Below are 26132 nucleotides of genomic sequence, written 5' to 3'. Positions count from 1 at the left end.
AGAAGCATCTCAGAATTCCTTTTTTGACTTGGTCATCTTTACAAAAGCCATTGTTAATGCCACTTTGTAGTTATTGTCTTCTTCACCGAAAGCCATTCCCATTTGGTTGGTAGTGTGGGAAGAGACACACTCAGACAGGGTGTGGGAAGAGAATTTGGAATTTGGAATTTGGAATTATCATTACGATTAGGAACGATAAGATTGGTAAGTGTTCACACATGGCTAATTCGCACGTGTCAGCAGTCCGTAATATATTTGTTCATATTTAAAGTTATCTGATCGGAAACGCGTAAACCGGTCATTTTCTTTGCCACAGAATCATTGGCCGACCTGGAAAAGGTAATAACAAGAGAATATGAACTGAGATTCTTAAAAGAAGCGTCTTCGGTTAACCACGTGGTGTGGTGTGCTGGTCGAACAGCCTAGTCTGGAACCCACAGGTCTTGCGTTCGAATCCCAGTTTCATCCCGTGGCAAGCAGATTTGAGGGACCCTTTGGGTTCGTGTGTCTGTGGTGCAGTGGATTAGTCTGGCTTTTGCCGCAATGACGGTGTGTACCACTGCATGGGTGTGTGCGTTACTAACCTCCTAACTTCCCGATCAAAAAAAAAAAAAAAAAGCGTCTTCGGTTCTTTCCTTCAAGTTAGAATTCGGATGCACTGCATAGTGAATAGTGGAAACCGAAAATTAAGATCCTCAATGTAAAAGTGTGTACTTGTCATAATGGTTATGACAAAATTATGCAATGATACTACATCTCAAGTCATAGTTGACGTCTTGGTTCTACCGTTCAAGGGTCGTGTGTAGTGGTAGAAACAGTTTTGGCTATGAAAACATCAATATAGCAAGAGCATCAACTATTCAACTTCCAGCAAATGAAACTTAACAAATCCGACATAAAATGTCATTAATTTGGTGCCAAATGGGGGCAAATTCTGTATTAGGAGTCTTGCTCAGAAACAATAACTGAAAATAGTAAGTTCCTTCAAGGTTTTAAGCAGAAGCTACAACACATAAGCATCTAAAAGCTAAAACTAGGCTATACGAAACTACATAAGCTGTATCTCTTGATCAAACCCACATTGGATTGTCCTGGGAACTACAAATTGCAACAGACAAATCTTGACTCCACACGTCACCAGACACTAATACAGACCACCAAGATCATTCCTCCTCAGCTTGGGGTGAACGGCTGCAGTTGACAATAGACAAACAGAGATGTGTTAATAACAAGTCAAAAGATATGCAAGCATATAATTATGACAACTCCAGTTAGTTGCCGGGATTGAAATTCAAACCTGTTATATCTCTCATGCATGGGGCTTTCAGGCCCACCATAATTGGGGCTGTCCTTGCCGTCGGGCACAGAGTTGGGACTTGGAATACGACCTTCTTCGGGGCTGTTGGCCCTCTCTCCTTCATAAGGGCTACTGCTGGGACCATGACCATTTTCAGGGCTAACTCTAGCTCTCTTATAAGGTGGAGGACTAGGACTTGGAGCATGGCCATTTTCAGCAACAGCCCTATCTCTTCCAACATAAGGACTACGGCTGCGGCTGCGATCACGGCCATGATCAACACTCACCCTCTCTTTTCGGGGACTACGACTGGAGACCCTCCCACGATCAGATCTCTCCCTCCTATAAGGACTTGGGCTGCGCCCACGGGCATAGTCAGGGCTTGCTCTCTCCCTTCGGTAAGGACTTGTGCCACGTCCATAATCAGGACTACCCCTCTCCCTCCGGTATGGACCAGGGCTAGGGCCACGGCCATAATCAGGGCTTCCCCTCTCTCTTTTGTAGGGACTTGGGGATCTTCTTCTGTCACGGCCTCTCTCTAGTGACCTATCACGACTTCTCCTGTCAGGGCTATAGCCATCTCTTCTTTCATCATCATCACGAACTGCATATTCAACCGATATAACTCGGTCCATCAGCTTGCTGCAATGAAGACAAATCCAGAAAACAAAAATTAGTGCAACTTCATATTGAACTTAGTAAAGAATTAACAGGGGAGAACAATCACAGCCTGCTCTAATATTGGCATCTAAGCAAGAACACCAATTCCAGAAGAGAAAAAAAAAAAAAAAGAAAAAAAAAACAAAGTTGCATCATCAAATGCCCACCTCATGTTTGTGGCCTCCAGTGCCCTAGTAGCATCCTCCTGTGACTCATACTGAACAAAAGCGAAATTCCTTCGGATCCTTACACTTATTATTTTCCCATATGGATCAAAATGCCTCTCCAAATCCTTGGTCCTGGTGTGATATGGATCAAAATTTATAACAAACAAGGTCTTTGACGGTCTTGTATTAGTTGAAGACCTTCTAGAAGCACCAGGTCTTCTAGAACCACGCTCATGCTGCAACGAACATAAATGTACTTAAGACTGTATACACTTGAAACAGACCTGACAACCAGTTACATAGCAAAAAGTGATGAAGGGTACTTACACTGGATACCTTTGACCATTCAACACGAAGCCTGCGCCCTTTTCGACCAAATTCTCTCCGATCGAGTCCCCGTATTGCATAGTCAGCATCTCTCTCGTCATCCATGTAAATGAATGCAAAACCTATAAAATAGTAAGGTAAAATACTCTGAATAGATTGAAATCAAATCCCATATCTGTTGTACGAAACGAAGGTAAGAATTCCCCCGACAAGGATTCTTCAACAACAGACGGCATTCTTCCCTTCGGCAATGTAACAAGCCACCCAGAATTCTATCCTATTTAACAGTTTGGCAACCTCCTGGAAATCTATAAACTAAGTGACCAATAAAATTAGTAACAGACCTTGTATAATGAACTAAGTGATGTCAAGGGGCAAGAATCCAAAAGTGAATGTCTCATGGTGGGTCAGTGTAAAGATGGTGCCTTCTCCATCTAATCTGCTGCCTTTGCTGTGGAATCAGCAGTGTTTCAATCTTGAAACATGTCTGACATTGAGGGCTGGGCGAAAGTCATGAGGAATGAAAGACAATGGTGACTGTGGAAATGTGGAATGGTGGTAGTGCCATTGCAGGTCAGAATGACTCTTCTTGAAAACAAGAAGAGGGATCTCGTCACAGGCAAGAAACGGAATTCTGTAGAGCCCATCCACTAGCCTGGAAGAGAATGGATATCCCAAGATAATCCTGCGTCAAAGAAAATGTTGAGTATGGGGGTTTATGCGTCATATAATACATGCTTGTTTCTTAAACGTATCCTGAACCCCCACAGGAACTCAACAACGGAAGACGGCTGCCACGGAGCATGTGTTCGGGATGATTATTCGGTTGGGCTGCCGAGGAAGCAGGGCATGGGTGAGACGGGTGGATACGGCTCGGATGAATTGCCTTGCTTCTGTAACCTCCAGGGGATAATAGTTTTACAGAATCCTTACTATCAATGGACAATCAGTGCAGATTACATGCATATGCACAGATTTGGATCCCTTGTTTGGAAATTAATAGCAAACCAGACACATGAGTAATTACTACATCAAACAACCTAAATGAGGTCGATTCTTCAAATCTCCAAAATTATATTAGCAACACACTAACCTTCCTAATGGTTTCTGATAGGCAAATCAAGACTGGTGAAAAATAAATGCCAGATTTTGGAAGCTCATACATGTTTATAATAAAACCTAATAGCCCAAAAATACAGATTAAAGTACAATTTTTAATGAAAATGTCTCACTTCGTTTTTTTTTTTTTTCTTTCTCTTATCTCAAAAGAGTTGCAACTTATTAGTTTTATTGCAAGTGAAGGAAAGGGTGACTTTGGCCAAATAAGCAGAACATGGAAATGAGAAAGACCAACAGTTAATAAATAATAAGCTTCAGACAGATAGAAAGGTAACCAAGAAATGATGAGCAAAAGAACTCACCAGCCTTCATATCCACTCTATCAACCTTCCCATATCTTCCAAAAAGCCGCTCCAGATCATTTTGTCGAGCATCATACTCAAAATTCCCACAAAAAATGGGCCTCATTTCCTGGAACAAACAAGATGAACTGTTCATCAACATACTAAATAATATTTCACACCATTCAAATAAGACCTACATCACTTTGCAATCAGTCCACCATAAGCATATCATATCGTAACGAGAACAAACTAACAATTCAGCATTTACCTAAATTAACATATATATATATATATATATATATATATATATAAAAACAAACCTAACACCAATCATTCCTCAAAACAGAATTACATCAAATTTTAATTTTCTTAACAGACCGCTACATTACGAGACTAATTTCATAATCAAAACCTCATATCGTAATCTTCTTCAGCTGAAAACTAGCACAGCAGTCACAAAAACCTCAACAGTTACTGAAAATCACTCTGCTAGACTCACCTACACTAAAACCCGACCTCCGAATTCAATTCAACCGGAGCAAAATATACAGCAATTACAATTCAATCAATCTAAACAACGAAAACAATTCCCAATTCAAGAATCAAAACCACGAAAGCAAATCAACATTAATCCAAAACCAGATCAAGAAACAACACAGACTCGAATCCGATAACGAATTGAGCCAAGAGAAAAGTCAGATCTACGATTATGCATAACCTAATCGCCAGATCCCAATTTTGCGAACAAAGAAGCACGCTATAAGAAAGCGTTTCGTTTCGAATTTTGACCGGGAATCAAGCGGAGAGCTAAGGAAATAGAGATCGGATTCCGGTGGGTTCTTACCTCAAATCAGAGCCGGCGATTTGAAAGTGACGGAGCTCAAACCCTAGCGATGAAGAAAGTATCAGTTTCTTTGATTTGACCGAAATAAAGCCCTTGTTACTTGTTAGTGAAATAAATAGTAGAAGGAGAAAATCCACGTTTTGGAAATTTGGATATTGTCGAAAAAGGCCCTGTACTTTCAATATATTTGTACCTTCTGTCCTGTATTATCAATTTTTTTTTTTTTTTTTATAAATTTTTCATCAAAATTTGAACAATTTGTTTCTAAATTATTGTGTGTTAAAAAAAAAAAAGATAAATGAAATTTATTTGATTACTTTAATTAAGGCTTGAGGAGTATAAAAGGAAGACCCTGTTAAGCACTTTGGACTCAATGGACTGGGCCTTATTGTCTATTGGCTTCACTGGTTCATATTGGTTTACGCCCGTTTTGCGATTGTGTTGGGTTGGGCATCAGAAGACTATGTAGTGCAGATACAGTTTCATATAAATGTTTATTATCAGCCAACTTTTTTATACTTCTAGATTGAAATACATTTTCAAAAACAAAAGTAAGGTAGCTGATTAATTTCATTATTTTGGGTAACTTGTCTTCATCAAATAAACCAATTAGGAGCTTCAGAGGAAGAACCAAATCGATCCTCATGAACTTGTTCAGTACTCGGCTGCATCTCAGATGCTCCTTGTCCTTGTCCATTAGAGCTAAGAACTGCAATCTCAGCACGTATTTTGGCTAATTCAGATTCTATGTTATGTATTTGCTGTTGTAAATGGAAAATAATCGCAGCGCAGCCATACACAGGATTTTGTATTCTACTTTCAGCCTCATAACATAAAGTTTCAATGGCTTGAGCTCGAAAATACGGTTGCAGTGATTCCAATTCCTGATAAATCATAAGGAATAACACATCAGGGTAAATTTAAATTGCTTAATTCCCAAGTACCTGAGAGACTGATAATGACCCAAGTACATATAATGTTCAATGAATATATATATATAGTACCTTAAGCAAGGTGGCAACATTCTTGGCACCATAGATTCTATGAACATGTTCAAATCTTTGAGGATTGTTGGAGGGAAAATAGGGAGCGAAAATGCAATCTTCCGGACATCCTTTTCTCAAATACTTGCAAGCAGCACAACGACCAACCATTATTCTAAATCTAGAGTGGATCTCAGAATCTCATTCACAAAGATTCTTTCGATCTTTTTTCCTTGAGAAAGAAATCTCTTATAAAGATTTTGTGGTGTCTTGATCTATAAAGAAGAAAAGACTATGGTATTTGTATGGATTTTGTGTTAGATATGGAGAGAAAATGCCAACGGCTACTTTTCAAATTGAAGATTTTCAGGGAAGTCTGTCTAATTAGAACTTACAATTAGGGTATGATTTTCTCAATTTCAAATTTCTTACTCTTTTCAACCATTGTAGTTGTAAAATTTGTATTGATTTTAGAAACTTGTGTGGTTTCCTTAATTTGCTAAGCGTAGGATATATATGTATTAGACTATTAGCAGGTTTTGGAGAGAATTTCCAACAGCTACTTTTTATTCAAATTGTATGGATTTCGATTTTTTTTTGTTTCCTAATATCATCCTTAGAATTCAGCCTGCGTTACCTTGATAGCTAGCTATATCTATAAAGTCGATCAATTGTGGAGTCTTCATATTCATAGCTAGTGTGTGTACCTTGATAGCTCATGTTTTGAGCAATGCTGATAATATGTTTGAAGTGATGATTTCATCGTCCACAACCAAGATATTGATATTGGCAGAGTACTGCCTCTCTTCAACAACTCCCTCTGCATCCATTTATGCTTAAATGGTATGAATGTGGTGCACTCCTTTGATCCCCAATGAGGGCTCTTCATAATACAAGAAGATGCTTAGGTGGCCACATCAAATGAAGCTTTTTACAAGTGTAAGAGCTACTTATTTTTTCACCCATAATAGACCAAGATTCATCATTCTGAAGTTAATTTGTAAGTTAGGATTTCTGCCAATTAATTAAAGTGCTTGCTGTTTTCTTTGTGAGGGTATATATAAACACAGGCAGCAAACCCGGAGTGGTTTGAGTTATTTTCCAGTCACATAATGCACAAATTTTTCATGCCAATCGACAACATGAGTTTTTATTAACCGACATTTCCAAAACAAAAGGTGTACATCAAGACATAGCTTAGAAGGACCTAGACTTATCAATGGAAGCTCCAATATCTAAGATACAAAAGATATATAACTAGGTGGTGGGCAGAATCATAAAATCTAGTTTGGGACACAAAACCATCCGGTGAATTACCACAAGGGCGTTCCAGCACATTATCTCCATGTGTTGAGGTTGTTAACAGAGCTGGATCCATTAATTGCAAAGTTTCATCATCAAAGTCTTGCATCATATGATGAGACTTTTTCCTGGGGCTCTTAAAAGTCCAGGGCCTCCTCAAAGATCATAGCTAGGGTCCTTTAAAGCATTTTCAACAAACTGGTCCTCCTCAGTGCCTTCACTATTGTTTCGATCAAGCAGCATACTGTTGTGGTTAGCCGCCAAGTCCAAATCAAGATTAATTTCCTCATTTGCACCTTGGAACTGATCCTGATGTATCAATCTATCTCTTAGTTCTCCAACAGAGATATAGCAATCAAGAATACGTACGTTAAAGGTTGGGCACATATCATAAGACTATTGAAATTGTAGGTTTAATTAAAGTTCTTTCCTATGCTGTGCAGATCATTATGTATATTCATGGTATTATTAAAGTTAGAAGGTTCAAGAGTACTTACAATCTCACGATCAAAGAGGCCAATCACACTGCCATTTCTGTTTACAGCTCGCATATCCCTTGGTTGATTGTTACCTTCTTCATTGATACGCAAAGTGCGGTTCCCCATGGTGGAACTACCAGCACCTCTTCCAGCAAAGACTTTCCCAGCACCGCTACCACGCCAGCGAGAAACAGCAGTCCAGGTTGAAAAAGGAGGTTCAGATTGTGCAGCCTGGCCATTTGATGTTCCTGCAGCAGCTTGTGCATAGCTATAAGGGACCACCGGTTGAGGAAAGACAACCATAGCTTCATTGTTTACCATATTCTGCACTACATCTAATGAAGCCATTTCAGGGGGAAGTAAGTGTCTCATCATGGTACTCTGAGGGCTGGCCCTAAACCCTAAACAATACGCATAGTTAGTTTCTCTGTCATTATCATTTTAGCAGCCAGTTTTTGTATAATTCAACGTACAGAAACAGCTTACCATCATGAACTTGATCGGTACTTGGCTGAACCTCTGGTTCTTTTCCTTTTCCATTAGATCTAATAACTGCAATCTCAGCACGTGTTTTGGCTAATTCAGATTCTGTGTTATATATTTGCTGCTGTAATTGGAAAATAATCGCAGCGCAGCCATACACAGGATCTTGTATTCTACTTTCAGCCTCATAACATAAAGTCTCGGCGGCTTGAGCTCGAAAATATGGTGACAGTGGCTGATCAATCACAGAGAAAATCAGAGCATGATAAAAATGTAACTCAATTTCTCCAAAGCACTGAGTATGAAGAATAATGTAGTTTGGTTATGTGTTTATTGCTTCCCAAGTACATTGCTCTAGTGAGAGATTGATGATGACCGCACATAAATTATGACTAAATGCAATAGAGTATTATTGGTTGCAAATGAGTACATATAGTGTTCAATGAACAGTACCTCGAGCATTTTGGCAACATTGCTGGCACCATAGATTCTATGAACAGAATCAAATCTTTGAGGATTGTTGGAGGGAAAATAGGGAGCGAATACGCAATCTGAAGGACATCTCCTTCTCAGATACTTGCAAGCAGCGCACCGACCATTAACCATTATTCTAAATCTAGAGAGGATTCCCAAAATCTCACTCACAATATCTTTTTTCTTCCTCAAGAAAGAAATCGATCTTTTAGAAAGATTTTGTGGTGTCTTGATTTGTTCAGAGGGAATGAATATGTTATTTGTGTGGATTTTGTGTTAGATATGGAGAGAAATTGCAACGGCTATTTTTTTCAAATTGAATATTTTTTAGGAAGTTTGTCTAATTAGAACTTATAATTAGGGTATAATTTTCTCAATTCAGATTTCTTACTCCTCACAACCATTGTATTTGAAGAATTTTTATTGGTTTTGGAAACTTTTGTGGTGTCCTTAATTTGTTAAGCAACGGATATGTATTACGTTTGGAGAGAATTTACAAGGAAGCTTAGCTGATACATATTCACATATAATTGATAATTAAGTTAATTGACAAAATTTGAAAAATGTTGTTTATATTCTTTTTTGTTTCCCTCTATCAACCTGCGTTACCATAATGCGTGGGCATTATCCAAGCAAAGTACAAGGCATAAAGAAGGAGAGAGCTAGAGGGGGAGAGCAAACACTTTTTACAAGGCACAAGTATATGCTCCATGTCATATATAATACATATAGAAAAGAAATTAAGCACACTAATTAAGCCTCAACAAGTATATGCTCCATGTCATACAAGTATATGCTCTTGCTAATACTGGTTTATCGTTGTCTGCATTGACTTGGTGGGACGAGCCTCCTCATGTCATTCAGGACCAATGTCGACGAGATAAGCTTGGTCTCCCTAATTTTCGTTTTCATTAATTTGTTCTTCCTCTTTATGTTAGTGGTATTGTTTAAATTTGATGTCATTCTCATTGTTCTCCAGGGGTTTGGCTTTTGTGCCACCCTATTAGATTGTACATTATCTTTTTTTCAATAAATTTGGGGGTGGGAGAGCACTTGCTCTTACCGACTCCTATCTTAACCAAAAAAAAAAAAAAAAGCCTCAACAAGGCATAACCAAATTCAAATTTTCTACTAGTCTACAATGACTATAATTATTATATATAACATTGTACTTCAACATACGTCTTAATTCTGTAGTTCTTTATAATCCAAATCCAATCTAATATTAAAGTAAGTTTTTCCAGGACTGAATTTAGACCGATACTTGCCCGCTTCATACTCCCTTCAATAGTTACCAAAACCAATTAGGGCATTTAGGAAATCATCATCTTCCTCCTGCAAGATGAGTGAAACCGAAATGCTCGTTAGCAAAAACATCGACGTTTCAATATATATAAAAGCTCCCACTTTAAAGTCTATGATTTCTCCGCTCCATGCTTTCTTGGTGTGTGTGTGTGTGTAGGAATTTGCTCAGGAACGGAGGTCCGTTCCTTAGCTATGGAACGGATTTTCATATTTTGACCATTTTTCGATCACATATTCACATCTTAACCGTTCAGTTTTTAGGTCCTACTGTATAGATCACTTCTGCAAACTTTCAGCCAATAATTTGATGATCGTTAAGGTATTGAACTCGATTAAATCAATGAACAAATCGAATCTGTCCAATCTGAACCGTTCGTGTTTATAATGGTAAATTGTAGTTTTGGATGTCTTAACGATCATCAATTTGGCTGAAATTTTGCAGAAGTGATCTATATATTAGGATCTAAAAACTGAATTGTTAAGATGTGAATATGTGATCGAAAAGTGGTCAAATATGGAAATCCGTTCCTTAGCTAAGGGTCCGTTCCTGAGAAGCCCTATATATATATATATGTGTGTGTGTGTGTGTGTGTGTGTGTGTGCCCGCGCACGCACGCGGGCACGCATCACAAAAAATGGGTCACTCAGAGTTGGCTAAAAAACGATGTTGTGAAACATATACTAAAGAAAATTGATCAGGTTTGACATGAATTTGGCAAACCCATTAGTACTAATGAGAAGAGCTAAAAGTAATTTTTTTTGTTGAAACTACTAATTGGTATTTACTGAAGTAGCTAGTACTTATAAAATCCGATTTTTTTATATTTAGTAATTTTTACGGTATAGAGTTTGAGTCCTTGACTTGCCTGAGCAGCGAATTGTTGATCAAATAGACTAGAATAGTCATCTGTCTGAAACATGTTGCTATTGAACTCGGAGTTGAGTATCTGTTGATCACCACCCTGCTCCTCCTGCACAGTTATAGTATATTTGCCCAAATTAGTATATCACAAACAATATGGATACATGACAGGGGTTCGGAATGCCCCATTTAGAGATGTATAAATTAAATGGGTGCAATGTCTTATTACCAGGCTCCAAGATTGCTCTTCATCAGGTGCATTATCTTCCATATGGTACGAGCCTAAGCCAAAAATTTTAGGGTTCCCAACTTGGTTGGCGGTTGGGTTCAGCTCATCAAGCTGACGGTTAGCAGCAGGACTAGAGCTCAAGTAAGGGTTCCCAACTTGGTTGGCAGTTGGGTTCAGGTCAAGCTGACGGTTTGCAGCAGCATTAGTGTTTACATCGTTCATATAAAGATTAGGGTTCAGCTGAGCTTCATCGTTCACAGCAGAGTTAAGGCTGCGCTGAACTTGGGAGTTAACAGTAGGAAGAGGTGAAGGGTTCAGCTCAAGTTGACTACTTGCATCAGGATTACGGTTCTGCTGATTTTGGCCGTTCACAAAAGGATTGGGGTTCAGCTGAACTTGACCATTCGCAAAAGGATTAGGGTTAAGCTGATGAACTTCGCCATTCAAAGAAGGATTAGGGTTCAGCTGAACTTGACTATTTGCAACATGAGGGGTCAGCTGAACTAGACCATTTGCAGCACGATTAGTGTTCAGCTGAACTTGTGCATCGATTGTAGGAGTAGGTGCAGGATCTTCATGTTGATATAACATGCTAGTGAAGCTGACAGGAACTTCTTCCCCACATTGTTTCTACACACAATGAATATGGCAAGATTTAACTATAGGCATTCAATATAATGTACGCATTTGAAACTAAAAACGAGAAATAATGTTTATCTAGCTGGTTAAGTTCATATACACCTGATGAGAAGGAGGCTGGCAGTTGTCGAGCTGCTGCAAGACCAGATTATTGATCACCATGATGTCATCGTCATCATTGGCCAGAGAAATGTTGTTGATGTTTCTCGTGGCGTTGTTCATGAGAGCACTAACGGAAAAATCATTGTTTCCCCCTCCAAAAGTTGATGACATACCATACGGATTCTGTTGCAGCCCATGTGGTGACAACAATAGTGAAGCATTTTGTTGCTGCTGACTGGTCCTAGGGAGAATTGGTGCAAATGGGTTTGCACTACCAGTCTCAAACAAAGAAGAAGAAGCATTATTCCCAATATGCCCCAGTGTTGGTGCATTGAAAGTAGTACCATTTAGGTTGACATTACGAACTCCGTTCGTCAACCCATTGACAACTTCATTGTTGATGACCAATCCATTATATCCACCGTTTATAATGTTGTTGAATCCACCAGCAGGTTGACTGGTTCTGCCGCCGAAGTTTGGCCCCAGATTAGCATTGTTAAAGGGACTCATCAGGTTGTCAATGCTTGGAGATGAAATTCTGGGTGTGGTCCCAAAATTGAACGGGTTAGAGGTGAAATTGAGTGCTTGTTGAAGCTGCTTGGCTTGACTTTGTTGTGAGTAGATATCCATCCAATTAGTACCACCATTCATAAGGCCATTTCCACCATTATTCATCAGACCGCCATAGCTTCCAATGCGTCCAACGTTGTTGTTCATCAGCTGCATTCCAAAATCGGAGCCGTGTTTTGCTTGAGAAAAGGTGTTCATTCCATTACCAAGCTGGATTAGACGTTGTTGCTGAACAGTATTGTTTACCAAGAGATGCGACTGCCCCGAACCAAAGAGTTGGTGGCACTGAGGGCCGCTGCTGGTGCTGGCTAGGTTTAGAGCTGCTGGTTGCTGATTGTAATTCAGCGGAAATTGCAAGGAGCTCGAACCAAGGTGGGAAGCAGTGCCAAGAGGTGCTAGGGTATTCTGCAACGGCGGTGTGAGTCCCAGGTCATTCATTTGCAGTTGTTGTTTGAGGTATTCGGCATATTGTTCCCGTTGGGCATGGTTGAAAGACGGTGTGGCTGGAAGGCCAAATGCCAAGCTTGACCTGAATACCCTCTCAGACAAGCACTTTGACAATCTAGCTTTCTCCGCAACTCGCTTCAAGAACATGCGGTACTTCTGCAAATTGGCATTCATGTACCATTGTTAAACGATCTTTCTATGTTTCTGATGAATACGGAAATGATCAACAACAATTCAAAAGAAAAAAAATATACTAACTTTCTTTGCTTGAAATGGGAAGTGGCATGAATTGGTGTTATTCAAAAGAAAAATTTTCGTGTTAATAGCTAGCCATACGGCTTAAAAAGGAAGTCTTATCATGCATATATATAATCATTAAATTTATACACATCTATCAATTTATATATAGACTTATAGAGTAACAAACCTGCAAATGGCTAGCTACGTTCTCCCTAGTCAAGCCAAGCACATTCATGAACTCGAGGATTCTCTTTGGCACAGCCTCTGTATGTAAAGCCAAAAGGTAAACAATAGTTATTACTTATTAGTAGACCTAAAATTAATCAGACAGTGAAATATATAATATAAACTTACTGTCCAAGCCAATATGTCTGATGGCCAAGAGAAAGTGATTGTGAAGTGAATTACTCCACACCACTTTTGCCTTCTTTTTGGCAAGCACACGCCGATCATGTTCACCGTCATCTTCTTCATCGTCCACATTCCTATCCCTCTTACGCGTTTTTTTCTTTCTGGACTGTTCCTTTTTGTGATCCTCCTTATAATTGAAGTCATTGTTGAAGGATATGCAATCTAAGTCCTCGAGCTCACCAGGACCCTGCAGCAGCTGGCTGGATGCAAATTCTCCCGAAGCACCTTGCACTATCTCCTCGATGGTGACACTGGAGGACCTGCTCTTCCTGGATTGAACAACACACTGCCACACCATTTTTATGTCATCTTTGCTCACAGGCTTTACTATATAGTACACAACTCCTCCCTCTAGACTCTTCAGTATCACACTCTCTTTGTCATCCGCAGACATCACTGCACCCATTGAGTAATTAAATTAATCGATCAAACTAGACTAGAAATTAATTCAATTGCTGAGTTAAACTAAAGACATGAACTCACTAATGACGGGTAGCTCAAACTCATCATGCACTAGCTTCTGCAATTCCAAACCATTCATCTGAGGCATGTGGAGATCTGTAACAACTAGATCAAAGGAGCATTTTCCCTTTCGAAGGATGGAAAGAGCATCTATAGGGTTCGGAACAGTCACAACTGAAATCATGGAGGGCAAACAAAAGATATTACTGTGTGAAGTGTAAATAGTTTAACAAACAATTGATCGAATATTATTATTTAAGGGTATAATATTTGTCCAAAAAAAAATATGATAAATATTACAGTTGGAAAAATGAATGATTTTAAATCTATGTGTAACAGTGGATCGGATGCATGAATGGATCAACAATAGAATTGATATGTATTCGAATTAAATTTCCCTGCGGGCATAACATCGATCTAAATAATATGAACTATGCTGTTATCTTTACCAAAAGAAAAAAAGGTTTCAAAACAATGTTACTGGAAAAAAGTACAATGAAGGCAATCATCATCATCACACAAGATTACAGAAAATAATGTCTGATCGCACATTCATTCATCCTCGAATGTTTTAGAGAGCTTGCACCTCTTTATTAAAGAATAAAGAAATTTGAGTTCTAAAATAATAATAATAATAAAGAAATTATAAAAAAAAGGTGGCTGACAATGAAAAGTTCTTTTGGATCCACCAAGTCAATTAAAAAAAGGGACTAGATGTTGCAAAATCCTCAATTTCCACTCACACGCAAATATATCTACTAGAGATTTAAGATCTAATGAAGGGGAAAGTGTAATTAGTTTATAAAACCACCACAGCTGATCGACCAAACATAATAGAAACCGACTTCAATTATAAAGAATTAAGAACATAAAACATTAATCGAAATCTTGCTTATAGTGAAGAACTAAAGACATGCAAAAGTCTTTTGAATTAAATCGTGCTAAAGATGTGGTGAAGATCCACATTATGAAAACTGACAAGAACAATCACACAGGTTATCTAGAAATTCCATGGAAAAAAAAAAACAACAACAAACAAACAAACAAAAACAACAACAACAAAAAAAACCAATATATAATTCTAAGAAGAAATCAAATTAAATTAATTACTAGTCCATTACAAAGAGAAGATTAAAAATGAAATTTTCATGAATTGAACTAGCTAAATACAAACATATATACAAGAACACCAGTTTCATGACATAAAGTCTCAATCTACTCTTGTACTTGGGCAAATTAAGGTTAACTAATCAAAATCGGAAGCAAAAATCGAATTGAGTAACAAAAGCCAAAAAGAATTTCATAAGAAAGCTAGATCTACAAATTAAGCCAATTGTGGAGTGCTCATAGATAGCGTGCATACCTTCATAGCTCCATGTTTTGAGCATTGCAGAAACTATGTTTAGAGTGGTGATATCATCGTCGACAAGCAAGATATTGATATTGGCAGAGTACTGCCTCCCTCGATCGACAACTCCCTCTGCATCCATTTATGCTTAAATTGTATGACTTTGGTGCACCCTTTGATCCCCAATGAGGGCTATATATAATACAAGAAGATGCTTAGGTCTGGTGCCACACCAAATTAAGCTGTTACAAGTGTAAAAGGGCTACTGTTTTTTTTTTTCTTTTGTTTCAAAAAAGAAAAAAAATCAAATCTGAGTTATTTCCACTGTATTTCCCAGACAGATTGCATGCAGCAAAAATTGAGATACAGGGAGGATATGCATGAATCGCCCCCTTTCACATTGCACACTAATTAATGGAGGAATCTAGAGTGAAAAAAAGAAATTAATACATTTTTACCAAAGATAGGAGGTTCTTACATAGAGTTCTTCCTCAAGAAGATTCGCAATCTTCTAATTTACATTCTTCCAAATAGAATTAATATACCAATTTAGGAGTAAAAATTTAAATTTTCATGTTTTATTGTAAACATTTGAATAATTGGGTGGGATTAAAATTGTAGAGAGTGTGTTTAGCAATTTGTTAGTTTTATTGAAGAAAATATGAATGTTCCAATTTATGGTCAAACAAGTTACTTCTTACATCTTGAGTTAGTGTATCTACGTTTTGTTACATATGTTCCTATTCAAAACTAGCTAGTTTCTTCTTGAAATAAATTTTCACATCTCTAGTAGTGTTTGAGTTAAACCATCTTGATTTTAAATAAGCTGTGTCAATGTACTAAAACATGAACTAGTTGACGTAAAGAGAGTAAAAGATAAGGGAATGTCCCTAGACTGCCGGTTTAGTGATCTAACAAAAGTTTTACGGTTAAGTACTACCGACAGTATCCCAACAACTAACGACCTAACCAACGTAACTGTTAGCGATCAATTATTTGTCTCACACAAGTGCGGTGGCATTAGGCACCATGCGTTACTTAATAAAATAAGCTCTTCATTAGAAGAACTATTATGTTTCATAAGTATTATATAATGTCAATCACCACCATCACCAGCAATCTAGGGTTTTTGAAAATTACTGCCAAAGTTATTGTTTACAAAGGCGTAGCTACACACGGGCTCCGGTGGGCTACAGCCCACCCCAAATTTTGCTAAAAATTACTTTGTAGCTTAATTTTAGTTTAAAAAATTAAATATTAAAAATTAGCCCACCCCAAGTTTCTATACTTAGCCCATATGTTATTAAACTTAGTCCATATGTTATCTTTTTCATTTTTTGATCATATATATATTATTTATTTTCTTGAGGAATTTAATTTGATTTTATTTTCTATTATGCTTTAAGAGGTATAGCCGCATAAAAAGCTTGCTTTTTTTAGTAAACTAGATCAACTTTTTTCTCTTTTTTCTCTCGCTGTTTCTCCAAAATCAATCAGACCCGGACGAAAAGCTTTGGTTCTTCTGTCGACTGTCGTTTTCCCTCTTCACTCTTCAGGTATAAGTTTATCCTTTATTTCTCTTGGGTACGTATATGATTTTTTGCACCTCTTCGACTTTTAATTCATATATTTTTTGTTTTTAGTTCACAATTGATTAATCAAATCCATTTGAGTCCTATCGCGCTATTGCTACTTGATTAATATACTAATTTAGTTTGTTGACTTTGTTTAAGAGGTGTACATGCTACTAGTATATATATTTTTTATTGACCAACGTTTTACTCCATATGTATTGTTGGATTCTTTATCAGTTCTTAAATTGTATTTTTCTTTTTCAATTAAGGTTTGGGATTATGGGTTTGCTTTTTTTGCTGATTAGTTGGCTCTTTGTTTTATCGTTTAATGAATCGGTAGAGTAGTGTTTCTGTTTAACTTTTGATTTTATAATAGTTGATTACTTGATTTTATTGTTGCATTTGTCAATTGGTGATGGTTACATATTTAAATATAATGTCTGATCATAATCGACCAACCAAGAAAGCAAAAACTCTTGATTCATGGCTCAAGAAAGAAGAGAAGATCAGAATAGCAGTACACCACTTGCAACTAATGAGCATCATCATGTCACTTATTTGCCGGTTTCTACAGCACCTACAGAAAGAGCATTACAGCTATGAAACATATCAAAACAATATTGAACAACAAGATGGAGAATGACGGGCGTAAGGTGTAATTTGAGTAGGTACGTTCTTTTGTCTTAGACTTCAGTTATCAAGTTTCTATCAAACGTTATAATGTTCATTTTTTTAATTAGTTAGCTATTTGATTGTTTGATATGTCTTTAATATACACACTAATTAACAAACACAAGTTTCATGTCTTACAAACTCACTGTTGAACAAAGGATGGCAAACCCTAGCCCTCCCCTAACGACGATCTCTATAGCGCTGATCCTAGCGCTGCTCCTATGCGGTGATGCACACAACGGCTCCTGCCAATCTCTCTCAAGACCTCTCAGTCTACCCTTACCTTTCAATGGTATCTTGAATTCAGCAAGGGTTGGACCGCCCCCCTGGGTTGGTTGCTTTCGATCTCAACGCCTCTGGTTGCAGCTGGCTTTCGTCTCTCCCGAATCTTGGCGGCGGCTGAAGAACCATGGCATGCTGAACTGGTGCCTCGAACCCGATCTCGAAGGAGGACAGGACGACGGTGATTTTGATATTGGGGCACCGAGTTTTGACTGGTTCGCATCAGAGACTATGATGAGGGCCGGTCGGGATGTGCTACCAATGTTTGACAGCGGGGTTGCGGTTGTCGGCGACTGGTTTCTAAGGGCTCGAAGGCACAATTGGATCTGGGTGTCCAGATCAGTGCGAGTCAGGTGGATGTGCAGTGTCTGGGCTCAAATCCGAGGTTCCATATCGGTAATTGCGACGAAGACGGCGGCGCGGCAGCCTTGGACTGTAGGGGTCGACTGCTGGATGGGTGACCGGCCGACGTCCATTCCGATGATGGCTTGGTGGCTGCTAGGTTTCGTCCTTGGTGGGCCGTTGTTTGGGCCTAGTGCTTTGCAAATGGATTTTGGGCCGGGATTTTGTGGGTCCAAAGTAACCAAGGGGTTTCTATACCCATTCTTTCGTTAGTTTGTTAGCTAGCCTATTACTATGCATGACTAGTTCATAGTTGAAGAGGCTTACTCAAATAAGTGAGCAAGACATGTCGAATAAGTAGACCTATCCTATGTACCACCGTGTTATCTTCACAACTCTCTGTCTGTCTATAGATGGCAGCGGGAGGGTATGTAATGGCTGCTCTGGCCTGACCTTATTTATTAATGAAATCTCTATGATGATGTTTATTCAAAAATATGTCTTTAATATAAGATGTGGTTTGTAAAACTTAAAAAAAAAAATTAAAAGAATTAGTAAACTTTTATGAAAATATTTTTTTAGCCCACCCCATTCTAAAATCCTAGCTCCGCCATTGATTGTTTAAATACCAACCCAAGGGAACTAGGGAAGCAAGCAAAAACAAATTTAGGGGTACATTTGCATTACAATTAATATTACATCTTTTATTTAAAAAAAAAAAGGTGAATGACAACTAAAATCATAATGTAAAAGTCGAAAATGAAGCCCACTGTTGCAGTGCGAGAAACGTGAAGAAAATTCCACTTTTCCTTTTGATTTTGTTTTCTCAATGTTGAATCTAATTGCTGGTAAAATTTGGTTTTGATAATGTGAACTTTACAACCTCAGGAAGAAACGTTAGATTTGAATCGGTGGGAATCTATGTCAGGCATACTTTGGCTACAACCAGCTGAGTGAACTCTTCCATTTGGCGGGCTGGTGTCGTTGGCTTGGTCTCACCGTCTCACCATAACTTTACCATTAATTAAAGTTACTATGTAGTCATTATAATTTGGCTGGCTCTATTAAAACCACAGTTACTAAACCGACACGGTTTTAGAAATCCACCAAATTCAAACTACTGAATCTAGCATCAATCGTGGTTTTAGAGTCTAAAGGCTTGTGGTTTTAGAAGTCCACTAGATGTTAATGTCAATACCAGCATCTATTGTTTATACTCACATGAATGACGAAACCGCTGAACGCACTAAATTTAAAGGGCCAGTTACCTACGTCAACTTTTTCTTTCATCCTTTTGTCACAGAGAAGGAACACTCTGCATAGCTCTCAACACAATTACTTGTCACATCACTCACAATCCTGGAGCTCTGATTGCATTCTAAACTTGACCATCTTACCTGGCTGGAAAACTGTCACATATATGGTTTAATTACATCCTTATCCCATAATTAATTACATGGTGCATTGGATTATCCCTCACATAATACCAGTGGCTGGCCAAAACCTAAATAGGAAAGCCACAAATCCGCCCATAGATTCAAGTTTAAACGATTATAATTACCAGATAAGTATGGCTTTGTTACCAAATATAACAGCCTTGTCCCTTTTAAGTTGTCACAGAACAGCAGGAATCTGTACCCAATCGGCCAATCTTACAATATTACTCTTATCCCAGGTTTTGTTTTGTACATCTCCAGTTTAGGAAGTAGGAGAATTTCTTAGTTGCATGCAAAGTCCTCTTGGAAAAAATACTACTCATATGCTTAGTCATGTGAAGGAATAATTTTCCAGAGAAAGTAGTATAAACATAGTTTCAAGTATGAATTTGTTGGATAAGGAGGAACTGATTAATTTGGAAGGTGTGTCGAGGATTTGAGGGTGTTTCAAATTTCAATTTTCTTGGTAGCTATTAAATTATGGAAATGAATCGGGTCATTTTCCATATTCGTTGTAATGTATATTCTTTTGGTACCATTCATATATGCCATTGATTTCAATTGCTGTATTAGTATCAATATAACAGGTAATTTGTTTGCCTAATGAAAACAATTTATACATGAACAATATCCATACATGATAAGCTTGGATGCAGCAATTAATCCCCAATTTACTGTATCCCATTATTTCATGAAAATTTGTTTATTAGACAGAAGTTTTCACCAATTTGTGATTCCAAAACAACTTTGTGCAGTATAAAAATGTTTTTAACACCAGCAAATTGTATTTTACTCTATAACCCATCTTTGATCTGCTCATATAATGCCCACAAGACAATGCCAATGATAGTATCTCTAACCAAGTCCTTGAGCAACCTGACAACCCAGCCATTAGAAGCAGCATCGTTAGAACTCCATGAAGGCCTCTGTCCTCCTACGAGGTCTCGAAACCGTAGGTCTCCTGAGTCAGCTAATAGTGCATAGATTACACCATTCATGTGGCCTTTTCCGATAACCCCCACCACTCTCTTACTCTTATTAACAGCTTTGCTCCTCTTTAAAGACCATGCAAGGTACTGAAAAGACAATAGCACAAAAGAATGCACGCAACTTCTAAGCATTTTTTTACTGTTAAATAGTCACTCATTACAACTAAGACTTGTTCATGAAGGGTTAAAGCATATCAATCACTAAGGTCAAGTTATGAAGGGTTAAAGATACTTACGGTGTCTCGTTCATGTATAAGAGGTTGCAGGAGTGAGGGATATGAAGAACTTAGTTGCTCATACAGCTGAAATGTGCTGTCACTTGTACTTGATTCCTACAAAACAACATAGAAGCAAAACATTCAAAAATAATAAGTTCATGCTTCTTTTGTATCACTCAGTGCACTTAATTAGTTGTAATAATTCCTCTTAGCTGTGAAACCATAAATTGCTGACCGTCTCTAGTTCAAGAATAGCAAGAGAATAACCTTGAGACTCTTTTGGGACATATCAGATGGTGATGTTATCCCACGAAAAACCGACGTCACTAAGCTCAGTTTCTCTGTCCATGTCAGAGAATTCCAAGCCCTTTCAAGCTACAAAAACAAGTTGTATATAACTAAATGAAGCAATATTGTCCTTTAATGTCGTCAACAAGTATTGCAAATCCAACTTCCACATCCAAGATTCAGAATTTAAGCTGTACTATATATAGCATTAACCAAAACATTGAAAGTGTCTAAATTTGTGCATACAGTTATTTCAATTGGGCGATCCCCCAAAACAATCTGAGCACCAACTTCTTCAGAGGCTTTACGAGCAGCGCGGAACTGCAATCAATTCAATTAAAGCTCACCAATAATGTCATATACATAATTGATATGCAGAGTGCATCATCATGAGTTCATGACTACAATCTAACAATTCCAGTTCCATTTTCAGTCGTACATTACACTATTAATATTCTTAAATATTCCTAACTCAAGCCAACTACCTCATCACCGAAAGGACGGTTGGTATCTGATGAGATCTTTGAAGAGAAAACCGCCAAGAGTACGCGTAATGCCAGAGCAGTTTGACCCCCTGCCATATTATTACACAGTTGAGTAATTCATGATCACATAAACGACGAAAATCTCCACCATATTGGTCGGTATGACATAAAGGTCGGCCTGTTTTAAACCTTCAGATCGATGAGTTTCTCCATTTACCATTTATGAGTAAACATTATTTTTCACCGTTTGATTCGCTTGTATGTCAAAGCAATCAAGGACATTATAATCAGAAATTTACTTCTTACCCAAGTTTATGCTACGACCAACGGCTCCAAAGAATCCATTTCCACTCAAAGAGAACATGTTCGACTTCAATTGTTGACCGGACTCATCATCCATGGAAGCATACATAATCCCAGCTCTGAAAATGGGCTCTGCAACAACTTAAGTTAAGATCGATGTGGATTGAATAAATTCATCCACTCTATTTTGTCACCCTTCTTACACCATTAGTCTATCATAGCTTAAAATAATTTACAGAGTAATTTCAGAAATTGGGTCGACATTAATTCAGCAAATCATATCTAAACCAATCATTAAAACCCTAAATCTGGTCATATTACTTGCCTGCTTCTACATAGCTCCACAACCACATTATCAGGTTTCACTGCCCGGACTACACGCTCAACCTCCAGAGCAGAGTCCTGAGAAATATGAGTGGTTCCAACTAACCATATCGCCTCAGGCTCAACGAACTCGGTTCTCCATGCGGGAACCGGGCCGAACCGGCTCTTATCGACCAAGAACAAGCTCCCATTTTCAGCCAAATCAAGCAATTCAGGGTAAGTTTTTGCGATTGTGGCTCTCGAGTCTTCCAATATTTCTGACCTGAAATCGAAGTCTGGTGGTGGAGGTTTGATGGAAACCTTGATGGGTCTAAGAGGCTTGCGGGTGAAGAAAACTGGGTTTGTGTGGAAAATTGAAAAGGTTGAGTGAATGGTCTCCATGGATGAGATTGAATGAGCTCGGTTCTTGTATCTTGTATGTGTTTAGCGTTCAGGTGTTTCAGATAATTTGACCAAAACAAGTAAGTGGTTTAGATTATCCAACTTTTAACGGTCACTACAGTGGTGAGTCGTCTATTCTACAGTAGTTTTGCAGAACAAAATCAGTAATTTACGTTCGGGCCCTAAAATATCTGGGGTGTTTTATTATTAATTTTTTTTTTTTTTGAAATAGAAGTTGAATTCATTAGATCAACAATCAAAGGCTAGAGTCTATCATAATTTATATAAGCAAAATTCGGCAAGACAATTTGAACAAACCTATCTAAGTTAGAGCAGCTCATTAAAATCTGTGAGACGCTCGCTTTTAAGCAAACATATTTAAGAATGAATAAACCTCTCCCTCTACGGAAATGAAATCATTCAACTAGCCCTCCCTTGCCAATCACGCACTTGTTGTACAAGTAAGAAACTAGAAATGTCATAGAAGACTCATATAAGCTTATCCAAACTCACACAGGCTAGCGCAAATCTTATTTTAGATAATTACCAACTCCCACAACAGTCTTGATTTGACAATGATTGGTCCTGGACCATCTACATGACTTAGCTGCCCAAGAAGGTCCACCTCTTAGGCCAGGCTCACCCTCATCACTGAGTGATAGATGAGGGTGGTAAGACACCCTCCTCGAATGCCCATCGATTAGGCCCAAGAAACTCATATCTGAGCCCAAGCCCAACAACCCAAGCCTAAACATGAGCAACCCTAGCAGAAGCACAGACCATCTTCTGCTACACCGCCATTGCTGCCGCTGCCTCCAACTAGATCTTCGGCGGCCTTCTTTGCCACAACATCAGTGACCTCCCAAGACCGGTGCAGCCCAAAGCTAGGACCACCAGCCAAATCAATCCTGCAAAGATCACAAAATAGAAGCTCTCCAATCCGAGCACTTGCACAGCGGCCGGCAACTCAATGATGTCGCTTTGCAAATTCCGAGTACTTGCACAGTGTTCATACCTACATTAGCAAGCTAGTTCTCTACATCACCAAGCATAAGTAACACCCATTTTGGGACACCCACAAGCCATGGTGAGGCCCAACCGAGACATGCATCGTGAAGCCCTATGTTCAAGCTACGCTACGGTATCCGGAAGTCGCAAATCCGTCGCCGGGAAGCCACCTTTCCGGCCTTGTCAACATGCCCTCACAAATAGGCTTTCTAGACTAGAGATGGTGGTTGCTTGTCCCACATCGAAAATCATGTAAAGGAGATGGCTTCCTTCACCTATAAAAGGAATGCCTCCTCCCACTTAAACAACACTCCATTACATCTCTTGTAATCTTGTTAGGCCGCAAGGCTCGACACACTAGTACACATTCAAGTGGACGTAGTCTCCCGCTAAGGCGGGAGGTGAACCACTATACATCTCGTGTCAATCTCTCTCTCTCTCTCTCTCTCTCTCTCTCTCTCTCTCTCTCTCTCTCTCTCTACTTATCGTTAATTAGATCCCCACGGATCCAAGCATTAACATTGGCGCCGTCTGTGGGAAGCCAACACAAAGGCTTCGTCACGTACCTTGAACTTTTGGTCTGCTAGCATGACCGGCGGAGACATTTTCCGCTAGCGGGTCCGGTGGTGACATTTTCCGCTAGCGGGTCCGGCGGTGACATCTTCCGCTAGCGTGTCTGGCGGTGACATCTTCCGCTAGCGAGTCCGCGGCGACATATTCCGCTAGAGTGTCCGGCGGCGATATTTTCCTCTAGCGAGTCCGGCGGCGACATCTTCCGCCAGAGTGTCCGCGGCGACATTCCTCCGGCGAGCCAAGCGAGTCCAGCGGCGACATTTTCCGCTAAGCAAGTCCGGCGGCGACATCTTACGCCAGCATGTCCAGCGGCGACATTTTCCGCTAGCGGGTCCAGCGACGACATCTTCCGCTAGCGAGTCCGCGGCGACATATTCCGCCAGCATGTCCAGCGGCGACATTTTCCGCTAGCGGGTCCAGCGACGACATCTTCCGCTAGCGAGTCCGCGGCGACATATTCCTCCAGCATGTCCGGCGGTAACATCTTCCGCTAAGCAGGTCCGGTGGCGACATCTTCCGCCAGCGTGTCCGCGGCGGCATATTCCTCCAGCGAGGCAAGCGAGTCCAGCGGCGACATTTTCCGCTAAGCGAGTCCGGCGGCGACATCTTCCGCCAGCATGTCCAGCGGCGACATTTTCCGCTAGCAGGATGGCGGCGACATTTTCCGCTAGCGAGTCCGCGGCGACATATTCCTCCAGTGAGGCTAGCATGTCCGGCGGTGACATCTTCCGCCAGCGTGTCCGCGACGACATTTTTCGCTAGCAGGTCCAGCGGCCACATTTTCCGATAGCAAGTCCGGCGGCGACATATTCCTCTGCTAGCGAGGCTAGGACAACTCCAACATAATTTGGGCACTTAATCAATTCCAACTCCAACTCGTTCCAAATTGGCATAAGATAAGTAACTTCATCTTATCTCTTACGCTCTTGCAATTTGAGCTATACATGTCTCTATAACCCTTAACCATGCCTACAACATGTTATTAGCAACTTTTCTACAAGTACATGCTACACACATACATGCTTAAATTCACTTTCATGTGACATTCATCTAGAACCTTGTGACACTTATAGCTCAATTAAACATGCTCGGATAGACTCTTACGAAACGGTTACGACTCGCTTGGGTATCAAAGCATGGCCGCGACTCGCTTGGGCAACGCCCCGCACGCTCATACAGCGCCTACACCCAACTTGCTCGAACACCTAACTCGCTCCATTTATCCAACATGCTTTAGTTACGCTCTTGGCTCACAATGCTTCATACATATGGTCTAGCCTCCGGGCACCACACTTTTTCACGTTTTCTTACATATGGTCTAGCCTCCGGGCTCCACGAGTCTATGGTCTACGACCTACCGCCATGCGGCAGGGCGACGCCCCATTATCTCATGTACTTCATACATTAGTGCACCTCCGATGTAACTACATATACGAATTTTTGTCTTTTGTGATACAGGATAGCGAGTCCCTTCTTGCTTGCGGAGCTCGGGGACTTGTAGGGGCCGTGCGCCTCTCGGATATTACTTATGCTTGATGACTTCATGATTTGAACTCCCCAACCAAGAAGCTACTCTTACTCGGGGACTTCGGGGACTTGTTCATACCTACATTAGCAAGCTAGTTCTCTACATCACCAAGCATAAGTAACACCCATTTTGGGACACCCACAAGCCATGGTGAGGCCCAACCGAGACATGCATCGTGAAGCCCTATGTTCAAGCTACGCTACGGTATCCGGAAGTCGCAAATCCGTCGCCGGGAAGCCACCTTTCCGGCCTCGTCAACATGCCCTCACAAATAGGCTTTCTAGACTAGAGATGGTGGTTGCTTGTCCCACATCGAAAATCATGTAAAGGAGATGGCTTCCTTCACCTATAAAAGGAATGCCTCCTCCCACTTAAACAACACTCCATTACATCTCTTGTAATCTTGTTAGGCCGCAAGGCTCGACACACTAGTACACATTCAAGTGGACGTAGTCTCCCGCTAAGGCGGGAGGTGAACCACTATACATCTCGTGTCAATCTCTCTCTCTCTCTCTCTCTCTCTCTCTCTCTCTCTTTACTTATCGTTAATTAGATCCCCACGGATCCAAGCATTAACACACAGCGGCCGAAACCAAAGAGATCAAAGTTGCCCTCGACCCACTACCTCCAAACCTGCCGAAGCCAGCCACCCAGAAAATAAAAACCCCGACTTTGATCCTCGCCTGCGAGATGAC

General features: G+C 39.8%; 4 protein-coding genes across 7 annotated transcripts; all 4 read right to left on the bottom strand.

Annotated features, from left to right (window-relative positions):
- Nucleotides 1-875: 875 nt before the first annotated feature.
- Nucleotides 876-4841, bottom strand: LOC133714845 (serine/arginine-rich splicing factor RS41). 2 transcript variants are annotated; one of them, XM_062141104.1, is made up of 6 exons: nt 4699-4841; nt 3873-3981; nt 2452-2573; nt 2125-2360; nt 1298-1939; nt 876-1191 (listed from the first exon to the last, which is right to left on the bottom strand). In XM_062141104.1, the coding sequence occupies exons 2-6, from the start codon at nt 3976-3978 to the stop codon at nt 1164-1166; spliced, it is 1134 nt and encodes a 377-aa protein (XP_061997088.1). In that variant the 5' UTR covers nt 3979-3981; nt 4699-4841; the 3' UTR covers nt 876-1163. The 2 variants fall into 2 exon arrangements, with proteins under 2 accessions (XP_061997088.1, XP_061997089.1); XM_062141105.1 differs by lacking the exon at nt 4699-4841 and adding an exon at nt 2796-3136.
- Nucleotides 4842-5294: 453 nt separating this feature from the next.
- On the bottom strand, nt 5295-5852 carry LOC133716969 (LOB domain-containing protein 24-like). Its single transcript, XM_062143596.1, has 2 exons — nt 5703-5852; nt 5295-5582 (listed from the first exon to the last, which is right to left on the bottom strand). Exons 1-2 carry the CDS (start codon nt 5850-5852, stop codon nt 5295-5297), a joined length of 438 nt encoding a protein of 145 aa, XP_061999580.1.
- A 2046-nt stretch (nt 5853-7898) lies between these two features.
- On the bottom strand, nt 7899-8551 carry LOC133713727 (LOB domain-containing protein 24-like). The gene is made up of 2 exons (XM_062139763.1): nt 8399-8551; nt 7899-8180 (listed from the first exon to the last, which is right to left on the bottom strand). Exons 1-2 carry the CDS (start codon nt 8549-8551, stop codon nt 7899-7901), a joined length of 435 nt encoding a protein of 144 aa, XP_061995747.1.
- Nucleotides 8552-19931: 11380 nt separating this feature from the next.
- Nucleotides 19932-22426, bottom strand: LOC133718161 (uncharacterized). Of its 3 annotated transcripts, none has more exons than XM_062144975.1 (7): nt 21949-22424; nt 21627-21742; nt 21321-21409; nt 21082-21156; nt 20815-20922; nt 20566-20661; nt 19932-20416 (listed from the first exon to the last, which is right to left on the bottom strand). In XM_062144975.1, exons 1-7 carry the CDS (start codon nt 22326-22328, stop codon nt 20135-20137), a joined length of 1146 nt encoding a protein of 381 aa, XP_062000959.1. In that variant the 5' UTR covers nt 22329-22424; the 3' UTR covers nt 19932-20134. The 3 variants fall into 3 exon arrangements, with proteins under 3 accessions (XP_062000959.1, XP_062000961.1, XP_062000960.1); XM_062144977.1 differs by having other exon boundaries at nt 21627-21755; nt 21949-22116; XM_062144976.1 differs by lacking the exon at nt 21082-21156 and having other exon boundaries at nt 21949-22426.
- Between the last annotated feature and the right edge of the window lie 3706 nt (nt 22427-26132).

The sequence above is a fragment of the Rosa rugosa genome, chromosome 6 (genome assembly GCF_958449725.1).
Source record: "Rosa rugosa chromosome 6, drRosRugo1.1, whole genome shotgun sequence".
Classification (NCBI taxonomy): Eukaryota; Viridiplantae; Streptophyta; class Magnoliopsida; order Rosales; family Rosaceae; genus Rosa; species Rosa rugosa.
Note: the sequence above shows the minus strand (reverse complement) of the source record. Positions and strands in the feature narration are given on the sequence as shown.